The sequence below is a fragment of the Osmerus mordax genome, chromosome 19 (genome assembly GCF_038355195.1).
Source record: "Osmerus mordax isolate fOsmMor3 chromosome 19, fOsmMor3.pri, whole genome shotgun sequence".
Lineage (NCBI taxonomy): Eukaryota > Metazoa > Chordata > Actinopteri > Osmeriformes > Osmeridae > Osmerus > Osmerus mordax.
In genome coordinates, this window is record NC_090068.1 from 1047739 (window position 1) to 1072229 (window position 24491).

Genomic DNA, 24491 nt, shown 5'->3' on the forward strand with positions numbered 1-24491 from the left:
TTAGTTCCCAAGTTGTTCTTACATTCATGAAATTATTAATATACATAAATAAATGTTATGTAATGCAAAAGAGACACATGTATTGCACAGCACTGTACTGACTTGACCTACAAAACTAGTATGAGTACAATTATAATTAGCTTGTACACCATTTCCTTTCAGCGTAGTGCTATATCTGCATTGGAAATGGCTTCAAGGCTATATAAATACCACTGACTGAATACAACATTGAAATAAGGAACGAACAAGGATAGGTACATAGTAAAACACCTTGATTTGGACTTTATTGATCATCAGCAAAAACGACACCAAGCCATTTCAAAAAGCCTTCCAGTTCTCAGACATATGAATGGACAAGGAGGTCCTTTATGACAAGCTGATGAGACTAGCCCATCTGGGACAGTTCCCCACCACGGCTGTGCTTCACAACCCTGCATCTCCCTGACAGCGTGACATTCAAATAAAAATAAAACCGTCAACAACAAAAACCCACTGTCTATTTGTTCATTCGATCACTCAATCAATATCTCTCGTGGCTACACTTACACACGTTTCATGGCTTCCCATGTTCTCCCTTTTTTTTAGGTATGTTTACATTTGTGTGTCATGGGTGGTGGACGTATGTTTCAGATCAATTCCACAAAAGGCTGTGAGAGCCTGCCGTTTGCGTGCATGAGTCTGGCACCCATTGTTTGGTTCCATGTCTGAGGTGACCACTGGGTCCAACCTTTGGCCTAGTTATCGATAAGGGGGCTCTGGGTGGTGGGGGTTGGGCCTGTAGAGCTGCTGTAACCGCACTGGCCTCCCGTTGACCGGCCAGCCACCAGGAATCTGTCCAATGACCCTGAGGCCCACGGGCTGGCTGTGCCCAGACAGCGAGGCACTTGAGCTCAGGATATGGGGCTGGCCCGGCTGAGGGTCCAGCGGAGGTAGACTGCCGTGGTGGGTGGGGGCAGAGGGAGAAGTGGCGGTGGAGGGGGGAGGCAGGGGGAAGTGGGGCAGCAGGATCGCTGGGGTGAGGCCGTAGCGGAGCTGGAAGACCCGTGGTGGGCCCTTGGCCACAAAGCCATTGGGACGATGAGGCTCCTGTTCCATTTTCACCTCCCTCTCTCTCTCCTCTCTTTCCTCCTGCTCCTCCGCTGTCTTGGCTTTGTTCGTCTGCCGCTTGGCCCGGCTGAGCTCTTGGATTTTCTCTGCTTGCGCCCGGCGGATGTGGTAGGACTTCCTGGAGCTTTGGAAGGAGTCCATGAACTCCTCCAAGGGCATGTTCCCCTCCATGAATTTCTCTAGAATGTCCTGTGAAATGGACAAATGAACAGGTATGAGGAGACAAAAAGTCAAACAAAAGGATTCTCAACCCCCAGAAATACTTCAGTTCCTCACATGTAGAACGGGAATTTCATATGGCTTGCAATAATTTTCAATTAACTTTTTTAAAACAGATAGATTAGTCAGTTTATATTATTGGCAAAATATTAATTTCACCTTGTCTTGATACAGTACAACACTTAACAAACCTTAAAAGAATAACTGTAATTTGTGTGTCCCAAGTACTAGGCTGCAGACGGTCATCTCTGTCTGGTCCAGTATGTGGCCAGTGAATTATTTATGACAGTCTCGTCTGCTGTGCCCACCTCCCCAAAACACGCAAAGCTCTCCTTGGCCATAGCCCAGGGGAACAACTCTATTAGCAAGCGTACACTAAATCCATGCACAAAAGGAGGTCTGGGGCACTTCCTCTATTGTTAGAGAGAGTTCCTCTCTCAGAAAATGTACTGGCATTTCTGATGTACAGGACAGTGATGAGCAACATTAAATTTAATGGGGAGAAAGCGGGGAGGACATGCAGGAAATGGCCCGGGCTGGATTCAAATCCAAGCCTCTGCAGTAAGGCCTTAGCCTGCATGGTACGCTCATTTTTCTGATGAGCCCCCTCTGAAGGCCCCTTCCTTTGTCTCTTGCATATCTGAGCAGCAGTGTTTGGGCCCCACAGCATATTTATAATTGCCCTCGACAGTCACCAGGTGTGAAGACCCTGACAACATCAAGTCTTTGTGGTATCACCTGGAGCCTAGGGGGCTGCAAGCAACAAAGAGGAACGGAAATAAATAAACGTGAGTCAATCCATAAAAACTCAAAGGCGTAGAATCTCTGGAAAGTATAAAAAGCTTCCTTGTCGTAAATTCCATCCGGTAAGGAATATTGATGGTGTGAATCCATCTCATAAACAAATGGGCGAAGGTGTTGTCTACTTTCAGGATAGCAGTGTCTTTCCATGCTCTCTCCAAGAGCCATCGCTCAGAGCAGGGCTGTCATGATGGGGGTCACCTAATCAATCGGCGGACGGCCGCGTTAACGACTTTGAGTCATAGAGCCATCAAAGTCATCGATTGAAGCCCTGCGAGGTGGTTGGGCAATGTTTATTTACAGCTTCTGGCAGGAAGGCCTTGCATGGATAAATCAAACCCTCTCTGGGCAGTTAGCGGGGGGTAAGTCTGTGCAAGTAAGCCATCCTCATTTCCTCATGTTAGACCAAAGGAATGTGCTGAAGCAAAGACCTTCAGTCACTTTTGAGGTTGGTGAAATCAAAGTTAACCACTTACAAATAGCATCTCCATGATTGTTAAGAGTTCAATGTAATATTTGAAGCCCAAGAAAGTGGGCAGACAAAATGTGAAGACAGTAACATGGTGTTCTCCAAGATGGAGAACCAGAAGCGAGGTAAGGATTCATGAAATTCATAATTAAAAATTGTATTTAAACAAAATCTGTTGTAGTGCAGCTTATAGCAAGTCACTTGTACAACATGGCAAGCCACACGCATATTAAAGCAACTTAAAATAAAAGCTAGAAATATATGAAAATGTATGTAAGTTACATTCTCCTTAAACAACATGTATTTAAACTTGAAATTTAGAGGACCATCGCTGTAAACATTGTAGTGTCTGTCCATGCTTTGGCACACACGCACAAGACACATTTTACACATGGGGGGGGGGGGGGGGGCGGAAGTAGGTATGTGTACTTAATGGTTCATAGTAAAAGACAGCTTATCTGCCTGTGTGGGATGCAGAGCGTTATTAATTAAATATGTGGCCGATGAGGACGTATAGCCAGATATTGGGGGTTGGTGGAGGCCGGGGAGAGAGACAACCGATAGCTGCTGCCACATGACTTCAGCTTTATTGTGTTTCCGCTCTCCCTGGAATGCACAGGCTGCAGATTGATTTGAACATGGACTATGATATTGCTCAGCCTGGCAGAGGGAAAAGGTGAAAAAAGCATAGGGTAATGTTCCCTGTATGGATTTTCCTAAACTGCATGATGGATAATGTCTGTCTTTAACTTAAATGTATATTGTAAATAGATTGTTAAGATAACATCTACCGTATATCACATTAACAATAATTAAATCGTTTCAACGTCATTGCAATGTTCTTTCCTCTTCAAATCATATATTTATTTTTCAAAAAGCAACCAGTATGAGCCAAATCCTAAGGGTTGGAATGCTATTGATATTCATGGGCTTTTCCTAGAACATGCAGTAATGTGTGAATTTTTGGTAGAGAGCAATGCAGTGAAGTGTCCTTTCTGTTAAGTAGAGCGTGGGATATTCTGGGAAGCCATAGAACTGCTGATAACCACTGTCATTCCTTTGCTGTGTTAAGGGTAAGACCCAAACAATAAGAGCTTTTTATTATTATTTTTTACCTCAGACTGTTCCTCAGCACGTGCCACCTCCTCTTGGAGAAGGTTCTGCACCATTTGCAGACTGTGCTTCTGTCTGTGGGCCTCTGCAAGGACAAAGAAACATAAAGGATTCCCAGAGAATGGCAGTGACAGACTGAAGAGTTTAAAAAAGATTTATAAAAAGAGTGACTTATGACTAGCTCATAACTCAGGGTCACCACTGGCGGGCCGGAGGAGAATAAATCATCTTAAACACACAAAGACGGGGTGAGTTATGAAGGTGTTGGGGAACTGGTGAAATTGCAAGAACCGTTGCCTGCGAGCAAACACTTCAGCAGTTTGCTTAGCTGAGGAGAAACCTTGAACATTTCTGTCTTTCCCAGTCAACCCAGGAGAGGTTTACACTCACAGCTTGTCTCTGCTCCCATAGACTAATGTTTGCAGTGTCATCGCTAGGCCCTGGGGAAGGGGAAAAAGGCAATCATATACTATTAGCTCAACTCAGCTGACAGAAAAGGGGGCCTTGTCCCTTGAAGTGTAGCTTTTACCGTTACCATGGCAACACAGCGTGTCACATTGTTTACATTTGTTTATGACCACGGGCGGCGAGTAGCAAATGTTGGCCAGTGTAACCAGAGCAAAAAAAGGTCAGGACGACACTATCTTTCTCCGCCAGGGGAAGATGTCTCCTTGTAGTGTGACAAGAGCCCAAATCTAAGATTTGTAAGGGCATATTTGAACACCTGAACAGATGCATAATGGAAGTTTTTACCACAGATGCAGTCAAATTTGTCTATACAAGATTGCTTTAATGGCCCTACAGCAGACCTATGCATTTAACATGCTAATGATTTATTCAGCACACTGCCAGTGGATAAGATAAAAAGGCTGGAGCGCAGAGCAGACGAATGGTTCCCAGGTGCCCAATCTCCAGTCTGTACTTCCACGCTTTCCATCGCCTCATCATAAATAATCCAAGTCAATGTTAGGGGCTTTGAGGTTCTGCCGACCACCATTTAAACATGGAGCTCAAATACGTGCCAAACGAGCTTGAAGGAAAGTGGCGAGGCATGCCACATGCATGACCACAAGCTGTTGGGGAATGGAATGAGAGGTGGCATATATCTAAACAAACATTTCAGTAGCTCCACGTGACCTACATTTGTATATGGGGGACTGGGAGAAATCTTTCATCCGGCCTAGAGGCTAGCAGGTTAGCACTGTAGCCCAGCGTGTCCTCCTGTGAGAGAAAGCTGTTAGCTAGAGCCAGGAACCAGGATTTCTAGAACAAACCCGCTCTCTGCTTCCTCCATCACCCGGCAGTGGATCAACTCTGCGTCTTGTTGCTCAGGTGAAGAAGATCCATTGAGGGTCACTAAGCTGCCACTGTTATCTGCGGACAACAGGTTGTGACATAATCACTTTGTAACTTTGTGAGTTTGGACAACCAACCTTTCAGCTATCAGCTGAATGTGCTGATAGCCGATTGTGCCACAGAGACTTAAAACACAGAATGAGGTGTTGTGTGTTTTGACCCCTATCCCCTCTCCTCTGAAGACTGACTCACATGCTAAATGTGTTCCCATGAATATGAATGAAATGTTGTTATGCTTTTGTTTGTGTACTATATGAGTAATATATTTAAGTAGTCAGGTGGCTGAGCGGTTAGGGAATCGGGCTAGTAATCTGAAGGTTGCCAGTTCGATTCCCGGTCGTGCAATGACGTTGTGTCCTTGGGCAAGGCACTTCACCCTACTTGCCTTGGGGGAATGTCCCTGTACTTACTGTAAGTCGCTCTGGATAAGAGCGTCTGCTAAATGACTAAAATGTAAATGTAAAATTCACTAGAATAATGGCTTATTTTTGCCTCTGACTTGAGTTGAGTTGGTTGAAGTAAATTACACATTGCTGTTGAAATCTCATATGGTTGTAACCTGGGGGAGGTTTCGCTTTAGGAAAATAAAATTTATTTGAACAGCATAGATGCTTTTCCAACAAAGTAATTAAAAACTGGTTTAGCTGTTCCAGTTCCAACACAAATCCAGGAAAAGACCTAAACTGGAATTGAATTTCAAATACATTCCCAGTGAAAAATATGGTGATAAACCATTTTTTTGCATCAACACCTTCATAATAATCAAATTGTATCCCATCTGGCATTTAGGCCAAATTACGGAATTACGCCTGATTTCACAATTGCAATGCTGGTGTCAATATCATCAGTGGCAATCAAATATAGCATAGCAGCAAGACACTCACTCTAGGCCTCACGTGGGGGAACTGTATTAGAGGGAGATGATGTCAAGTCAAGAGTACTACTTAGCTCTCGAGCTTACTGACGCGTTATTACTATGCAATACGCATATAGGTCATAGTTTCACAGGTGGGGCCTTGCAGGGCATGAAAGTACTCTACCCCTGACTCTCAGCCACTGGGTCATCCAGTAAATGAACACATTGAAGGACCTTGGCATAGGCTGTTCCTCCGGACCCCAACATGTCTCTCTGACTAATTAGGTCAGGATGGGAAAGATAAAGAATCACGCAAGCTTTGAGACCACTTCATACAGCATAACGAGAGCCCCCTCTCCCTTTGTGTTATACACACACACTCGCAAAACACACACACATCCTGTCATAAGTGTTTTTCTCTTTCTTGTCTGTTGAGACAAACACTGCTGACTCTCTCAACTGTGATGAAAATGAGCCTGAATGTCTTTGTACACAGACACACAGCAACGTTTCCTGAGCGTGTCACTCTGTCTTCTTTGTTCCTTTACAAGCCTTTATTTTCTTCTGACAGTGTGACAGTGAACTATGCCATCCCTTTGACAATTTTCAACTAGTCATCCAAGCTAACCCTAACCGTCACAAGTGAGAGAAATGCACAGAAAATTTCCACAGTGGTCTACAGTTATTTTTTACCCGCCTAACCAAGGAGACAACATTAGATGGAGTCAGGTGGCTGAGCGGTTAGGGAGTCGGGCTAGTAATCTGAAGGTTGCCAGTTCGATTCCCGGCTGTGCAAAATGACGTTGTGTACTTGGGCAAGGCACTTCACCCTACTTCCTTCGGGGGGAATGTCCCTGTACTTACTGTAAGTCGCTCTGGATAAGAGCGTCTGCTAAATGACTAAATGTAATGAGCGGGGTGCTTTCATTTGAGAGCTAAAGAGAGCTGCATCTGCAGCAACTACAACTTCAGCCTCACCACAAACTGACAACTGTGGCGACATTACCATCTCGCTCCGTCTTCATCAACTTAGTAGCAGAAACTGTTTCTCCACACCAGCAATAAATAATACAGAATTCTGGAGACAAACCCAACAAGATAAATTACACCTGCAGGCTACGCTTGATGTAGAAGATTCAGTCTGTAGATAACTTCCACTTACAGCTTTGGCAAATACTACTACGTACTGCTGTATAAGCTATTTTGGGCTACTGTATAAGACTTTTTCATATTTACTGTTTTGGAAAACCAATCAATGTGAGACATGAAGAGAAAATAAATTGTGGTGACGAGGCACAGGGAAATAATATTACAAATTATATAAAATTATAAAAAATACAATGAAGCTCCTCATTTTGTAATATTAGTGAAACATCGCAGCCATGTCCAAACTCTAAAAGGACCTTTGTTGAGTTGATGAAGAAATAGACTTGTGCTCCACATGTGTACATCAATTGTACATGTATGGAATGTTCAGGATTTCTAAAATAATGACGTATCATTTGCTCTGTATAAGGGAGTCAGGTGGCTGAGCGGTTAGAGAATCGGGCTAGTAACCAGAAGGTCGCTGGTTCGATTCCCGGCCCATGCCACATGACGTTGTGTCCTTGGGTAAGGCACTTCACCCTACTTGCCTCGGGGGAATGTCCCTGTACTTACTGTAAGTCGCTCTGGATAAGAGCGTCTGCTAAATGACTAAATGTAATGTAAATGTATAAGTGAACATTGTCTTTTGTCTGGTTTGCAGTTGCGGGTTGGATTCTCAGGGGGATTGAGTTCAAAAACCTTGCTAAGGGCCCCTTCCCCACCGAATGTGGTTAAATCTGCTGTAAGGGGAGTTTAATAGCTTTAATCCAACTGTGATAACTAACCCCCACCAACACAAATACTAGAATGAAACTGAGACTTAGTTACTGCCAATCCTAACAGTCCGCTCCCACACCCACACACTAAGAGACTGACTTCTTCTCAGTCCTCATGGGTGTGTGAGCGGCCATTAGAAAAAACATGCTGGTCAGAGCCAGGGAAGTGGACTTTCTTTCATCCTGGAGCTTCTTTTCATGTACAATGGCCTTGGGTCACCGCCCCCACCCCCATTTTTGGGAATGGTCCCAGATGGGATTCTCAAGCCATGCTGAAAGACCTCTAGCTGTGAGTGGGAAGAGTCCACATTGGAGACTAAGGACTGTGTGTGTGTGTGTGGGGGGGGGGGGGGGAGTGGAACACTGGTCTCTAGCAGTCCTATTTGTGAGTACATTCACTGTGGGCTGGAGAATCGACCACAGGTTTCTCCTTGTGTTCTTTATGAATTCTCAAAGGAGGGAGATGACGTCAGAGGGATCAGCGGTCATCGGAGGAAAATAAAGCATATTTTCTGCCAACTCACTGTCAAACGTTATAATATGAGATTGAGGTTATAGCTAAAGCTTGGGCAAATGAAAATAACTTACAGAAGCGAAGAAAAGTGCCTTGATATCACCTATGGGAACTTATTTGAAGTGAGGGGTAGAAAATCTCTGCATATCTCAAAATATGGAAGGCATTACTGCCAATGAGGCCTAGCTATTGTGGAAACATTTTTAGCAACAGAGCCTGACACCAGTAGTTTTGAAGATGAGTAAACATCAACACAGTCCACGGCTGAAATTCCATCTTAGATCCACTGCAACCTTGACCACATTCCACACTCAATATTTCCCATGAAGACGCATTACGCAATGGATCAATTCTCTGTCTTCAGCTAAAATACACTCTGACTTCAAGAAATCTACTTTTTTACCTTTTTCCCCCTCCTTGGGTCAAATGAAAATCAGATGTTTTGTGGAGGAAGGAAGGACTCCCACCCATCCTGCTTCATTGCTGCAGCTGGAGAGTTGGTACAGAACATGTGTCTAGTGCATGTGTGTGTGTCTTTGTTAACAGGAAGGTGAACATTCCACCCTCCTTCCATCATTGGACAGCTGCTAGAGCTATTCAACAGTTTATAAACCGGTCTCTGAAACAAGCGGCATGTTCACCCATGTCAGTTCAAACCAGGAGTTGTTGAGACTCCCTCATCCTCACATATTACAAATAAGTAAATTCAAACTCTTCAGCATGTGTCAGGATGACAAAATCAGTGGAGAGGCAGATTTCACCATCACAATTCAAGGCATTTAAATAATGTGCCTGTCAGGCTGAGGATTTAGAGAGAGAGGTTTATAAGACTTCCTCTCCAAAATGACTATAGCTCAGATAAAGTGCTCAAATGGACTCTCGCACAGACCCTCTGGTGCAGTTTTATAGTCCCTGTCAACAACATGACTCTGCTAAGCAAAGACAAGGCCCCTTTCCGTAGCCTCTAAATCCCCTGACAACTGGTCTCACTTCCTGCTGGCACTTGATGCGCTCAATGTGTTTCCCATGACCATTAGCTAGTTGGGTTTGCACACAGTTGGAGGCTCAAACTCATCCTGAAAAGGGTGGGCCTGCCTCATCAACTTTCTGAAGCCACTCTGTACAATCATCTGAAACTTGCCCTTGTCTTTGAACTACCAGCTAGCAGGAGAACAAGAAGACAAAGGGCTTTTGAGCAACCTTTGCGGCACCAGTTAGACTGTACAACATTGGGAAGATGTAGGGAGGAGGAGAGGGGGATTAAGAGTCAACAAATAATTCATTTCTCCTTGTCTGGTTTGACTGGAGGAACATTGACGCAGGTTGTATGGGAATGGGGGCCAGGGACTGCACGTGACACGGGGGATCCGCCAGGTGCAAACTCCTTCCTATGCTTGTCCTCATATCTACTGCATAAATTGATGCACCTGAGAGACTAAAAACTAATCTTGACTTTGTATTCCCCCCCCCCCCCCCCCCCCTGTTCCCAAATCTACATAATCTAAATCATTCATTCGCAGCGCTCATCTGGCCCTGGGTGTTAAAAACCTCAGAAGAGAGTTCAAATGGAGATTACTGTTTAAGAGAAGAAAGAGGGAGGGGGAGGCTTTGAATTCTGATATTTCTTCTTAGTACAAACTTTCTGTTGGGGCCTCATGGTCACGTCGCAAATGCGAGGAGCGACAGTGTGGGCCACCACAGACCATCCCCATACACTTACTTTAACCCTGGAGGTTAGGCTTTCTCTAAGGTTCTGTGGTTTAAGGGTTGGAGTTACCTTTGGCTTGTGTCTGCTTTGGCCTTGATGTCGGCACGGGATGCTAGCAGAATGAGCAGCATCTACAAAGAATAAACTTGTTTGTGTGTGTTTCAAAAATATGTTCTTCTCCCTCGATACGCTCAACATGACCCTGTCAGGCTTCACTCAGACGGATAAAAACAACTGTGAGAAAACAGCCAGCTTTGTACACTGCCAAAAATGAATCAGGCAGAAACATAATTATATTTAGCATTTTTGCTAACTGAAATAACAATTCAAAATATAGCTGCAAGCAGCGATGCGGGTTCCTCCGCAAAATGGCAACATATTATAAACATGTACACTGTAGAAGATCGAGAGTTGGACAACAAGGGAGCAAAACTACTTAATGTTTGGCCAACAACAGGCTGAATGGGGATTTGAACTCATGAGCATAAGGTTACAAAAGTCAGTCCCTCTATCCTCTCTGCTACACACCAACTGTTGAGATTGTATGAATAGAAAGGGCAGAGTATTAGCTTTGGTCAGCTTTGGGACAAAGGTTAAGAAATGGTTGACATTTCAAGGTGAAATTGCATGAAATTGTGCATGGTATTTCAGAATGATGTCATCCTGTTTAACTAAACAGATCAAAATTATGACAGGCCAAAAGATAATGGCTGGATTCCAACCAACTACCTTATACTTTACAGGTCACCATGCCAGCCCATTGAGCTATTCTCAGTGTTGAATATTGTCATGTTCAGTTACTGTATAAAAAAGTAAGGTGTTTCTCCTGTGTTAAGCGTTGTTAGATTCAGCCAACGTTGAAACAGCTTTAATTCAATCATATTTTGACATACCAAGGTGAAATTGTTTGTGGTACTTCAGAAAGATGTCATCCTGTTGAACTAAACAGATAATCAAAATTATGACAGGCCAAAAGACTATGGCTGGATTCCAACCTACAACCTGATACTTTACAGGTCACCACCCCAGCCCATTGAGCTATTCTCAGTGTCGAATATGTTCAGCTACTGTACAAAAAAGTAAGCTGTTTCTCCTGTGGTAAGCGTTGTTAGATTCAGCCTAAGTTGAAACTGCTTGTACATTTCCTATAAAAACGGGACAACGGCGATGACTGGGTTGCTGCTGTAAAGAATAACTTTCTCATGGTTTTTTAAACAGGTTGTTTGGAGTGCCATAACTTGTCATGGAAGGGAATTTTAAATCATGCCTAGCATCAGTGGGAATGTGTCCTGGCTTAGGTTACATTTACATTTACTTATCCAGAGCGACTTACAGTAAGTACAGGGACATTCCCCCTGAGGCAAGTAGGGTGAAGTGCCTTGCCCAAGGACACACCGTCATTTTGCAGAGCCAGGAATCGAACCGGTAACCTTCAGATTACTAGCCCAACTCCCTAACCGCTCAGCCACCTGACTTCCGGGTTACTGAAATGAATTTGTGCAACAGGCAAGGGATCCACCTGAACAATCAATTTACTTCATTAGAGATAACCATTAGAGTTATCTCTACCATGCATAGACTACAAGTATCTAGCTACTGTGGTGAACCTGGCTTGTTTTGCAGTGGTTTACACAGTCTCGCTAAACAGATGATCAGAGTGTTGTGATGGGCTCAAATAAACACGCATTGCTATGTTTTACAACCGGAGGATTTATCGGGAGACTAGAAACCGTTTGGTCAGAATAAAAAATTAAACACTATGCCTCTGACTGGTATTGAACCTTGATTACCAGCACAACATCTCAGCCAATTGAGCCATTCCCAGGCATGGAATACACAAAGTTCAATAACTGGATAATTAAAAAAATCTGTTTCTCCAATGGCGAGCATTGTCAGATTTGGTCCAAGTTCAAACAGCTCTAATTCAGTCATATTTTGACATATCAAGGTGAAACTTTGCATGGTACTTCAGAGGCATGTCACCTTAAAGCTTATTAGGTTTGAACCATCCTTCAAAAATACATTTGATTTAGTGACACAAACATATTGAGGCAATGTGGACATTTACATAAATACACCCATTTCAGCCATTTCGTACTTGATTCAATTGCCTTAAGTAACGTTTTTAAATACGTCAATGATACATATCTGTACCAAATTTCAAGTCAATTTCACCTTTGATTCAAGAGAAGAGGAATTTTGAAGGTTTTCCAAAATTATCACAGTACAGGAAAATCCATCATGGCGGACCTTATGGGTCCTTGAGGCTTTTTTGTTCCTCATGAAAAATGAGGCATGCACACCAAGTTTCAGAAGAATTGGAGCAATGGGGTGGAAATGCCATCACTTTGAAAATCGGACTTTTGGGCGTGGCCTGTGGCGCCCCCTATGGTCCGATGTGGCCCATATTTGGTGTGGCGGTACCCACTTGGATGTAGTATCAATGTGCCAAATTAGAAAATTTATGACCAGGGACATTTTGAGATATTGGGGCGCAAGGAGAAGAAAAATAAATATAGCTGCAAGCAGCGATGCGGGTTCCTCCGCAAAATGGCAAAATATTATAAACATGTAATGTATAATTAATCTATGGCATTGCATACCATATCATTGTTGTTGAAACGTTTTCCATATGCATATATAATTATAATATTTTGAAGACTGATCAAATTATTTCAAAGATTATAAATGTGACCATTCATTAAATCTAAGGTGGAATGAAACCACCGCGCTAGTGGTTGTTTTGATTTCATTCTGCGAGTTTAGAAGTACAACAAGTGAGAAAATGACTGTGGTAATTGTTAAACAATGTCAATGCTGTTGCTGTATTTGGCTGTTCATTGAGATTGGGGAACAAAAAGTTGTCCACAATCAAGATATGTAAATTTCCTATAAAAACAAGACATGGGGATGACCTGGTTTAGCCTGGCTGCCAGCCCAACTTCTCCCCGCCCACAAAAGAATTTGGTCGGGAAGTTGGGTCTGGAGGGTCTCGTATTGGGAACAACTACATAAAACCAGGATCTGGACGGACCAATGAAATTGCCAGGGCGGGCTTTATACGATGATGGACAGATGATCAACAGTAACGTAATCAACAACGTCACGAAAGAGCCCTTGGGTTGAATTCGTTTTCAACAAACAACATATTACGTTGCTCTGATTGGTTGTAGGTCTATCCAATTGAGCGAAGAGGCATTTGTTTTACGAGTTCGGTTGAAACAGGCCCCGTAGTCACAGCCCAACGGAGAGTTTTCAGACTCATATTCTGACTAGAATTATGAGTATGACAACGTCAGGCTAGACCTGGGGGGTATTCGTCGTAGCTCGCTAAGCGGTTTAGCGGGCTAATTTTCAGGCTAAGATAAAAAACGCCCCTCTTTTTGGTTCGTGGAAGCAACTTTCGATAAATCACCATAGTAACATATCAATTAGCACTAACCTGCTCCAGAGCAGGCTAACGTAAGTGTAGCTGGATAAGCTTGCCACACCCCCGGAAAATAACATGGCAGCTCCCTTTTTGAGAGACCCAGTTGACCAAGGAGCTATATTTTAGTTCGATTAGCTTTCCATACCAATGGAGTTCTTCGCGATTGCCAAGATCCTTTATTTCACACGGATGAGTTCTTGTTTGAGCGATATCGATTCAGCCGACAAGGACTCATTTATTTGCTAGACCTTCTCGGGCCGTACATTGCAAATATATCACACGCCGCAGCAAGCTTTATGCTTTATTATGAGCTTATGCTGCTGTATGTGAATATGTAACGCTATGTTTTACGAAATGTCTTGTCTTATCTGTTGTGCCTGTGCTTTTTATATGTTTCACTGTGGGAGAGTGGGAAACGTCATATCGATTCCTTTTTATGTCTTGACATGTGAAGAAATTGACAATAAAGCTACTTGACACTTTAACTGTGCTTCAGACTGCATAGCCTTGAGGTTTTTTTGCGTCAGGTAGGCTATAGGCTACATTTTTATACAGTATAGGCGATGCAGAAAACATTGGCAAAGCCGCAGCATGCGTTGCTGTAAGAAAAGTGTACTTGGCGCTTAACCAGCTGATGAATCAATTCATCATATTCCCTGGCCATGTCCCAGTCAATGACATCAAAGAAGGATTTACACATATGCCTACATGCATACACATATATAGTACATGATATAAGCGCAGTAGCCTACATATATCCTCATAATTGTCTATGAATTCGTATCAATTAGATACTCGTTGGCCTTGTTTTTATCTAGCCTACTTATTCTGAAAGAGTTGAGATCATTATTTTCGCTAGCAAGATCTCATTCGATTATTAAATTCCATTAAGTCTATACCAGCAGGCACATTTAAAGAAATGTGATCTGATTGATTGGGGTAATGAGGCACTTAAGATGAGCCTATACATTTCCCCAAAACTTTCGCATTTAGCTTATCGGCAATTTTTTGCCAAGCTGCTTGTCTTGCTCTGGCAGCGGTGGCGGTGTTTGACTTAGCCATGATAATATGCTTATTGTCTTCTTAGAGACTCATTATAATAGTTTGCTCGGATGGCGACAATAGCCTATCACCGCTCTCTCTTTCGTCTTTTCCGCCATCATACCGTTAAAAAATCACGGTTTTGGTGATCGACCTTTCCTGCCTTTTGAAGTAGGACGTGCACGTGCAATTTCCCTGATAAGTTTAGCCTGATTGAAATTAACCACATGATTTGGATGCGGATCAGCCGTTGACGAACCGATATTTGCTGTTCTCACTCATCTCGCTAATGTTAACGGGCTAAAGGGACAATTGATTAACTTAGCTTCAACCCTTACGACGATTCTTTACAGCAGCCCTGGTTGCTGCTGTAAAGAATATATTACTCATAGTGCTTAGATTAGGTTGTTTGGGGTGCCATAACTCAACATAAGTCATGGAAGAGAATTTCAAATCATGCCTAGCATCAGTGGCCGTGTGTCCTAGCTTAGGTCACTGAAATAATTTGCGCAACAGTCAAGGGGTCCACCTCAATAATCAATATACTTCATTAGAGCTAACTCAGTTGTGAATCTAACACTACCATGTGTAGCTAGCTACTGTGGTGAACCTGGCTTGTGTTGCACTGGTTTACACAGTCTCGCTAAACAGATGTGTTGTGATGGGCTCAAATAAACACGCATTGCTATGTTTTACAACCGGAGGATTTATCGGGAGACTAGAAACCGTTTGGTCAGAAAAAATAAATAAAAACTATGCCTCTGACAGGTATTGAACCTTGATTACCAGCACAACATCTCAGCCAATTGAGCCATTCCCAGGCATGGAATACACAAAGTTCAATAACTGGATAATTAAAAAAAGCTGTTTCTCCAATGGCGAGCATTGTCAGATTTGGTCCAAGTTCAAACAGCTGTAATTCAGTCATATTTTGACATATCAAGGTGAAACTTTGCATGGTACTTCAGAGGCATGTCACCTTAAAGCTTAGTAGGTTTGAACCATCCTTCAAAAATACATTTGATTTAGTGACACAAACATATTGAGGCAATGTGGACATTTACATAAATACACCCATTTCAGCCATTTTGTACTTGATTCAATTGCCTTAAGTAAAGTTTTTAAATACGTCAATGATACATATCTGTACCAAATTTCAAGTCAATTTCACCTTTGGTTCAAGAGAAGAGGAATTTTGAAGGTTTTCCCAAATTATCACAGTACAGGAAAATCCATCATGGCGGACCTTATGGGTCCTTGAGGCTTTTTTGTTCCTCATGAAAAATGAGGCATGCACACCAAGGTTCAGAAAAATTGGAGCAATGGGGTGGAAATGCCATCACTTTGAAAATCGGACTTTTGGGCGTGGCCTGTGGCGCCCCCTATGGTCCGATGTGGCCCATATTTGGTGTGGGGGTACCCACTTGGATGTAGTATCAATGTTCCAAATTAGAAAATGTATGACCAGGGACTTTTTGAGATATTGGGGCACAAGGAGAAGAAAAATAATAATAAGAAGAAGAAGAATACCAACAATAACAATAGGTTCCCTCCTACCGGAGGAACCTAAATATAGCTGCAAGCAGCGATGCGGGTTCCTCCGCAAAATGGCAAAATATTATAAACATTTACACTGTATAAGATCGGGAGTTGGACAACAAGGGAGCAAAACTACTTCATGTTTGGCCAACAACAGGCTGAATGGGGATTTGAACTCATGAGCATAAGGTCACAAGTCAGTCTCTCTATCCTCTCTGCTACACACCAACTGTTGAGATTGTATGAAGTAAAAGGGCAGAGTATTAGCTTTGGTCAGCTTTGGGACAAAGGTTAAGAAACGGTTGACATTTCAAGGTGAAATTGCATGAAATTGTGCATGGTATTTCAGAATGATGTCATCCTGTTTAACTAAACAGATAATCAAAATTATGACAGGCCAAAAGATAATGGCTGGAATCCAACCAACTACCTTATACTTTAAAGGTCACCATGCCAGCCCATTGAGCTATTCTCAGTGTTGAATATTGTCATGTTCAGTTACTGTATAAAAATGTAAGCTGTTTCTCCTGTGGTAACCGTTGTTAGATTCAGCCTAAATTGAAACTGCTTGTACATTTCCTATAAAAACGGACAACGGGATGACTGGTTGCTGCTGTAAAGAATAAATTTCTCATCGTTTTTTTAACAGGTTGTTTGGAGTGCCATAACTTGTCATGGAAGGGAATTTTAAATCATGCCTAGCATTAGTGGGAATGTGTCCTGGCTTAGGTTACTGAAATGAATTTGTGCAACAGGCAAGGGATCCACCCGAACAATCAATTTACTTCATTAGAGTTATCTCTACCATGCGTAGACTACAAGTAGTTAGATACTGTGGTGAACCTGGCTTGTTTTGCAGTGGTTTACACAGTCTCGCTAAACAGATGATCAGAGTGTTGTGATGGGCTCAAATAAACACGCATTGCTATGTTTTTACAACCGGAGGATTGATCGGAAGACTAGAAACCGTTTTGTCAGAATAAAAAATTAAAAACTATGCCTCTGACTGGTTTTGAACCTACAACCCTTTGCTTACCAGCACAACATCTCAGCCAATTGAGACATTCCCAGACAGGGATTACACAAAACTGGATAATAAAAAAAGCTGTTTCTCCAATGGCGAGCATTGTCAGATTTGGTCCAAGTTCAAACAGCTGTAATTCAGTCATATTTCAACATATCAAGGTGAAACTTTGCATGGGACTTCAGGGGCATGTCACCTTAAAGCCTATTAGGTTTGAACCATCCTTCAAAAATACATTTGATTTAGTGACACAAACATATTGAGGCAATGTGGACATTTACATAAATACACCCATTTCAGCCATTTTGTACTTGATTCAATTGCCTTAAGTAACGTTTTTAAATACGTCAATGATACATATCTGTACCAAATTTCAAGTCAGTTTCACCTTTGGTTCAAGAGAAGAGGAATTTTGAAGGTTTTCCCAAATTATCACAGTACAGGAAAATCCATCATGGCGGACCTTATGGGTCCTTGAGGCTTTTTTGTTCCTCATGAAAAATGAGGCATGCACACCAAGGTTCAGAAAAATTGGAGCAATGGGGTGGAAATGCCATCACTTTGAAAATCGGACTTTTGGGCGTGGCCTGTGGCGCCCCCTATGGTCCGATGTGGCCCATATTTGGTGTGGGGGTACCCACTTGGATGTAGTATCAATGTTCCAAATTAGAAAATGTATGACCAGGGACTTTTTGAGATATTGGGGCACAAGGAGAAGAAAAATAATAATAATAAGAAGAAGAATACCAACAATAACAATAGGTTCCCTCCTACCGGAGGAACCTAAATATAGCTGCAAGCAGCGATGCGGGTTCCTCCGCAAAATGGCAAAATATTATAAACATGTACACTGTATAAGATCGGGAGTTGGACAACAAGGGAGCAAAACTACTTCATGTTTGGCCAACAACAGGCTGAATGGGGATTTGAACTCATGAGCATAAGGTCACAAGTCAGTCTCTCTATCCTCTCTGCTACACACCAACTGTTGAGATTGTATGAAGTAAAAGGGCAGAGTATTAGCTTTGGTCAGCTTTGGGACAAAGGTTAAGAAACGGTTGACATTTCAAGGTGAAATTGCATGAAATTGTGCATGGTATTTCAGAATGATGTCATCCTGTTTAACTAAACAGATAATCAAAATTATGACAGGCCAAAAGATAATGGCTGGAATCCAACCAACTACCTTATACTTTAAAGGTCACCATGCCAGCCCATTGAGCTATTCTCAGTGTTGAATATTGTCATGTTCAGTTACTGTATAAAAATGTAAGCTGTTTCTCCTGTGGTAACCGTTGTTAGATTCAGCCTAAGTTGAAACTGCTTGTACATTTCCTATAAAAACGGACAACGGGATGACTGGTTGCTGCTGTAAAGAATAAATTTCTCATCGTTTTTTTAACAGGTTGTTTGGAGTGCCATAACTTGTCATGGAAGGGAATTTTAAATCATGCCTAGCATTAGTGGGAATGTGTCCTGGCTTAGGTTACTGAAATGAATTTGTGCAACAGGCAAGGGATCCACCTGAACAATCAATTTACTTCATTAGAGTTATCTCTACCATGCGTAGACTACAAGTAGTTAGATACTGTGGTGAACCTGGCTTGTTTTGCAGTGGTTTACACAGTCTCGCTAAACAGATGATCAGAGTGTTGTGATGGGCTCAAATAAACACGCATTGCTATGTTTTTACAACCGGAGGATTGATCGGAAGACTAGAAACCGTTTTGTCAGAATAAAAAATTAAAAACTATGCCTCTGACTGGTTTTGAACCTACAACCCTTTGCTTACCAGCACAACATCTCAGCCAATTGAGACATTCCCAGACAGGGATTACACAAAACTGGATAATAAAAAAAGCTGTTTCTCCAATGGCGAGCATTGTCAGATTTGGTCCAAGTTCAAACAGCTGTAATTCAGTCATATTTCAACATATCAAGGTGAAACTTTGCATGGGACTTCAGGGGCATGTCACCTTAAAGCCTATTAGGTTTGAACCATCCTTCAAAAATACATTTGATTTAGTGACACAAACATATTGAGGCAATGTGGACATTTACATAAATACACCCATTTCAGCCATTTTGTACTTGATTCAATTGCCTTAAGTAACGTTTTTAAATACGTCAATGATACATATCTGTACCAAATTTCAAGTCAGTTTCACCTTAGGTTCAAGAGAAGAGGAATTTTGAAGGTTTTCCCAAATTATCACAGTACAGGAAAATCCATCATGGCGGACCTTATGGGTCCTTGAGGCTTTTTTGTTCCTCATGAAAAATGAGGCATGCACACCAAGGTTCAGAAAAATTGGAGCAATGGGGTGGAAATGCCATCACTTTGAAAATCGGACTTTTGGGCGTGGCCTGTGGCGCCCCCTATGGTCCGATGTGGCCCATATTTGGTGTGGGGGTACCCACTTGGATGTAGTATCAATGTTCCAAATTAGAAAATGTATGACCAGGGACTTTTTGAGATATTGGGGCACAAGGAGAAGAAAAATAATAATAATAAGAAGAAGAATACCAACAATAACAATAGGTTCCCTCCTACCGGAGGAACCTAAATATAGCTGCAAGCAGCGATGCGGGTTCCTCCGCAAAATGGCAAAATATTATAAACATGTACACTGTATAAGATCGGGAGTTGGACAACAAGGGAGCAAAACTACTTCATGTTTGGCCAACAACAGGCTGAATGGGGATTTGAACTCATGAGCATAAGGTCACAAGTCAGTCTCTCTATCCTCTCTGCTACACACCAACTGTTGAGATTGTATGAAGTAAAAGGGCAGAGTATTAGCTTTGGTCAGCTTTGGGACAAAGGTTAAGAAACGGTTGACATTTCAAGGTGAAATTGCATGAAATTGTGCATGGTATTTCAGAATGATGTCATCCTGTTTAACTAAACAGATAATCAAAATTATGACAGGCCAAAAGATAATGGCTGGAATCCAACCAACTACCTTATACTTTAAAGGTCACCATGCCAGCCCATTGAGCTATTCTCAGTGTTGAATATTGTCATGTTCAGCTACTGTATAAAAATGTAAGCTGTTTCTCCTGTGGTAACCGTTGTTAGATTCAGCCTAAGTTGAAACTGCTTGTACATTTCCTATAAAAACGGACAACGGGATGACTGGTTGCTGCTGTAAAGAATAACTTTCTCATCGTTTTTTTAACAGGTTGTTTGGAGTGCCATAACTTGTCATGGAAGGGAATTTTAAATCATGCCTAGCATTAGTGGGAATGTGTCCTGGCTTAGGTTACTGAAATGAATTTGTGCAACAGGCAAGGGATCCACCTGAACAATCAATTTACTTCATTAGAGTTATCTCTACCATGCGTAGACTACAAGTAGTTAGATACTGTGGTGAACCTGGCTTGTTTTGCAGTGGTTTACACAGTCTCGCTAAACAGATGATCAGAGTGTTGTGATGGGCTCAAATAGACACGCATTGCTATGTTTTTACAACCGGAGGATTGATCGGAAGACTAGAAACTGTTTTGTCAGAATCAAAAATGTAAAACTATGCCTCTGACTGGCTTTGAACCTACAACCCTTCGCTTACCAGCACAAAATCTCAGCCAATTGAGCCATTCCCAGACATGGATTACACAAAACTGGATAATAAACAAAGCTGTTTCTCCAATGGCGAGCATTGTCAAATATGGTCGAAGTTCAAACAGCTGTAATTCAGTCATATGGCGCCCCCTATGGTCTGATGTGGCCCATATTTGGTGTGGGGGTACCCACTTGGATGTAGTATCAATGTGCCAAATTAGAAAATTTATGACAAGGGACTTTTGGAGATATGGAGGTGCAAGGAGAAGAAAAATAATAGTAATAAGAATACCAATAATAACAATAGGTTCCCTCCTACCGGAGGAACCCTAATAATACCAACAATTACAATAGGGTTCCTCCTGATGGAGGAATCCAAAATATATCTGCAGGCAGCTATGGTGGTTCCTCATCAACATTGCAAACCATTTCAAAATAGACTCAACACAGACATGTATTTCCATAGCTCTTGTGGTCCCAAACTAGCATAACTGCATGTGTGGCCTACACATACATACCGAATTTTAAGTCAATTTGAGTCATGGTTCATAAGAAGATATTTGTAAGTTTTTCAAAATATTCACCGTACATGGCGGACTGTACGGTTTCCAATGATAAATAAGCATGTAAAGCACATTTTAGACATTTTGAACTGATGGGGTGGAAATGCCAACACTTAGAAAATTGACAATTGGGGCGTGGCCTGTAGCGCTACCTCATGGCCTATACTATCAATGTTTCAGGCTTTTTAGAACTTTTTACCATTGCATACAAAATCGGAAATGCAATTACACCAAGGTCCACAAGGGCCTATGCTAAAAACCAAGGAGTGTGGGTGGGGGCTATGGAGGATTATAGGGGCCAAAACTAAATAAATAAATACATAAATAATTAAATAATCGAATGGTTAAATACATGAATAAATAAATAATTGGGTGTGCTTTGCCTTCGGCGAGGGCACAACCTTTGTTCTCTCTCATATATATTATTATCATCATTATTTATTTTCCCACCCCCTAAGGATTAGTCAATATTAGGACTACATAGACAACGTAGGTGTCAAAAGGTTCGTCTTGGTAGCAATTGAGTTGCTTGTATTTTTATTTACGTTCCGTTGCACGGTTTTAGTTTTTGTTGCGAAAAGTGAAGCTAACGGTGGCTAACTTGCTAGCCACAGTCACTGACGTTACTAACGTCACTAACGACACGTCACGAAAACGCGTGATTACCTGTAGCAGGACATTCATTTAGCAGCTCCTTAACTTCTGGGAGAGAGCTAGGCTAACTATAGACCAGCTGTACTGCAAGACAGCTGCAGAAACGCCACAAGCGGTCAGGGTGATAACTATTTATCCATTTTACTTTGTGATATGAAACACAATCGTGAAGTGTAATGCACAATATAAACTGATATTATTAAGGAAGTACATCTATTTTAGGAAACAGTAGCCTACTATTTCACTGAAGCATTAGCATCCTGACATGAGCCTCTGTTGCCCAGGCAACACATACTACAGCAGTCTATGATGCATTTGTTTTCAATCGTTAAAATAAACATTCCTCACAAATACATTTTCGTTGTAGGATTTATTATGACATTAGATTACAAGTAAACGATTTGTTGGTGAAATTATCATTACCTATGGTTTCAAACCAGTGTAGCTCACTGCAACGCTGTAGCCTACGCGAGACTCATTAGTAGCTACTGTAGCTAACAAAAACATCTCCACAGCTGTTTAGGGAGTCAAACGGCGTCAGAACATGTTTGGCACTCCCCTTACTTAAATCAAAAGTATTTCAATAGGTGAAACTATCTGACTACTAACCTGAACTTCATTGCCACAGCCTAAACATTGTCAATCTGTTCATGAAAATAATACATTTCAGCCTAAACCGTACAACGGAACGTTATCGATTTCAACCAACGCAATCGCTACCAAGACGAACAGTAGTCTGGTACAGAACTGTAGTACTACTAGTCTACTACAATTTCCCAGGGCAGCTTCTCCACACAGGGCTATATCTCATTTTGCGGTGTGTCTGACAATGATAACAACCAGTGAGCTTTTTATGAATGAGCGATTTTCCCCTAAATAAATGTCAAGCTCATTGACGTTTTTGGGGGCATATTTTCAGTTAGCAGATGGTACCGTTTGAGATAGCTACGGCCGGACGTTTAAGTCATAGAGATTAGGTAAATTTTTACACCGGTCTGCCAAATTTATTTGTTTTGATTCAACTATGAGGCTGCCTCTTGCAAAGGAAATGAGAAGACATCTATTTCATTTTACACTTCACTGGTATTTTGAGTTGAAAATGAGCAGCAAAAAAATTATAAGTATGCATTTTTATATAAAATATACAGAAATATCAGTTGTAAAAATGTCATTAAAAAACGGACCCCTGTGCAACCGACGCAAGCAAGCACACCCTACAATTTCCCCAGAAATTGTACTCTCTCTAGTTATCTAATACAAAGCTTAAATAAATGACTAATTATATAATTTAATGCCTAATTGACATACAACATTTATAAATTACAAATTAAATGAGACACTAAATATATAAATGTTGCATGTATTTGTGTGTATATATAGATTTACGTTTTCAGGTGTTCACATTTATTTATACTTTCATTTATCCACGGTGTAACTTGTTGCAGCAAAATAAATCTGTCATCCCCCCTCAAAAGTCAGGGGGCGGGTTAAAGCCTCTGATTGGTGAATGAACAGTATTACACACCATGCAGGCTCAACCAGTCGATCAAGCTCTCTTCGATCCAGGGGGATCCCCTAGTCCAGTGGTTCTCAAAGTGGGGGGTCGCGAGACAGCGACGGGGGGGTCGCAAGATGATTTCCAGAAATCATTAAAAAATATTTTAAAACAATTAGAAATTGCATATTTTAGCCAAAAGTTTAACAAGTTAAAATTAGTAGTTAAATTAATGCATGCAAATAAAAAGCCATCAGCCTTTTAATTTTCCATTCACTGTAAGTACGGCAAACCATCTGACATCCAACCAGGAGGATGCATTAGTTGAACTGTCAAGCGACCGAACGTTAAAGGCAGCGTTCTCAGTCAAGACACTGGCTGAGTTTTGGATTTCAGTGGAGAGGGAATACCCATGGCTGCGGGAACTAGGGGTGATGAAGGGCTGAGGGCTGACCCCCTGACAGCACGAGAATTAAAAATAACATAACTTGAAAATCCACCACCGCGGCACAGCCCCACAGTAGCGGACTGGCCATCGGGAGCACCTGGAGAAGAATAACAATGGAAAACCAGGCTAAGAAACGTAAGGGTGGGGCCGAAAAATTAAGACATCACCTTCACTAGACAAGGTTTTACCAATTGAAAAACGCCTGTTTATTTTACACAAAGCTCCAAAAAGATTTTGCGCCAAAAAGATTTGGCGCTGCGCTCGCATTAACTATCGAACTCCCGAACTAGCATCACATCAAACTCTGAATGTGCATGCATTAGCAGGTTAGCTGTGGTGGCGAATACGGGGGCCAGTTCTGGTGGGCCGGTCTGGATCAAAGTCCAGGGCCTATTTTTACTCCCACGTATACGTAAACCACCTATGTGGATGCGGGGGTCGCGAGTCACTGGCACCATTATTTTAGGGGTCGTGGGCAGAAAAGTTTGAGAACCCCTGCTCTAGTCTATCGTCTCAGTCAGCAGCCTCAATAGGGGTGTGCGATACTGCAAAATGTGGTATCGATCCGATACCAAGTAACAGGGCCAGGATTGCCAATACCAATACTTTTTACTTAGAAAAGCAGTTTATCTACTTTCGTGTCGGGGAAAGCAATACCTCATAATTTATGAAGTGAATGCATCATCAATATGAAAATTTGAATGAAAATTGAAAATTACAATTTTAA

At 41.9% G+C, this 24491-nt stretch overlaps 1 protein-coding gene across 1 annotated transcript in view; it reads right to left on the reverse strand.

Moving 5' to 3' along the window:
* Positions 1-267: 267 nt before the first annotated feature.
* The window catches only part of vps37d (VPS37D subunit of ESCRT-I), a 35691-nt gene continuing 11467 nt past the window's right edge, over positions 268-24491 (reverse strand). The window contains exons 3-4 of the mRNA XM_067257128.1: positions 3712-3794; positions 268-1296 (exon numbers count right to left, since the gene is read on the reverse strand). Of these exons, the coding sequence (XP_067113229.1) occupies positions 739-1296; positions 3712-3794 (641 nt within the window). The 3' untranslated portion in view covers positions 268-738. The remainder of the gene's footprint in view (positions 1297-3711; positions 3795-24491) is intronic.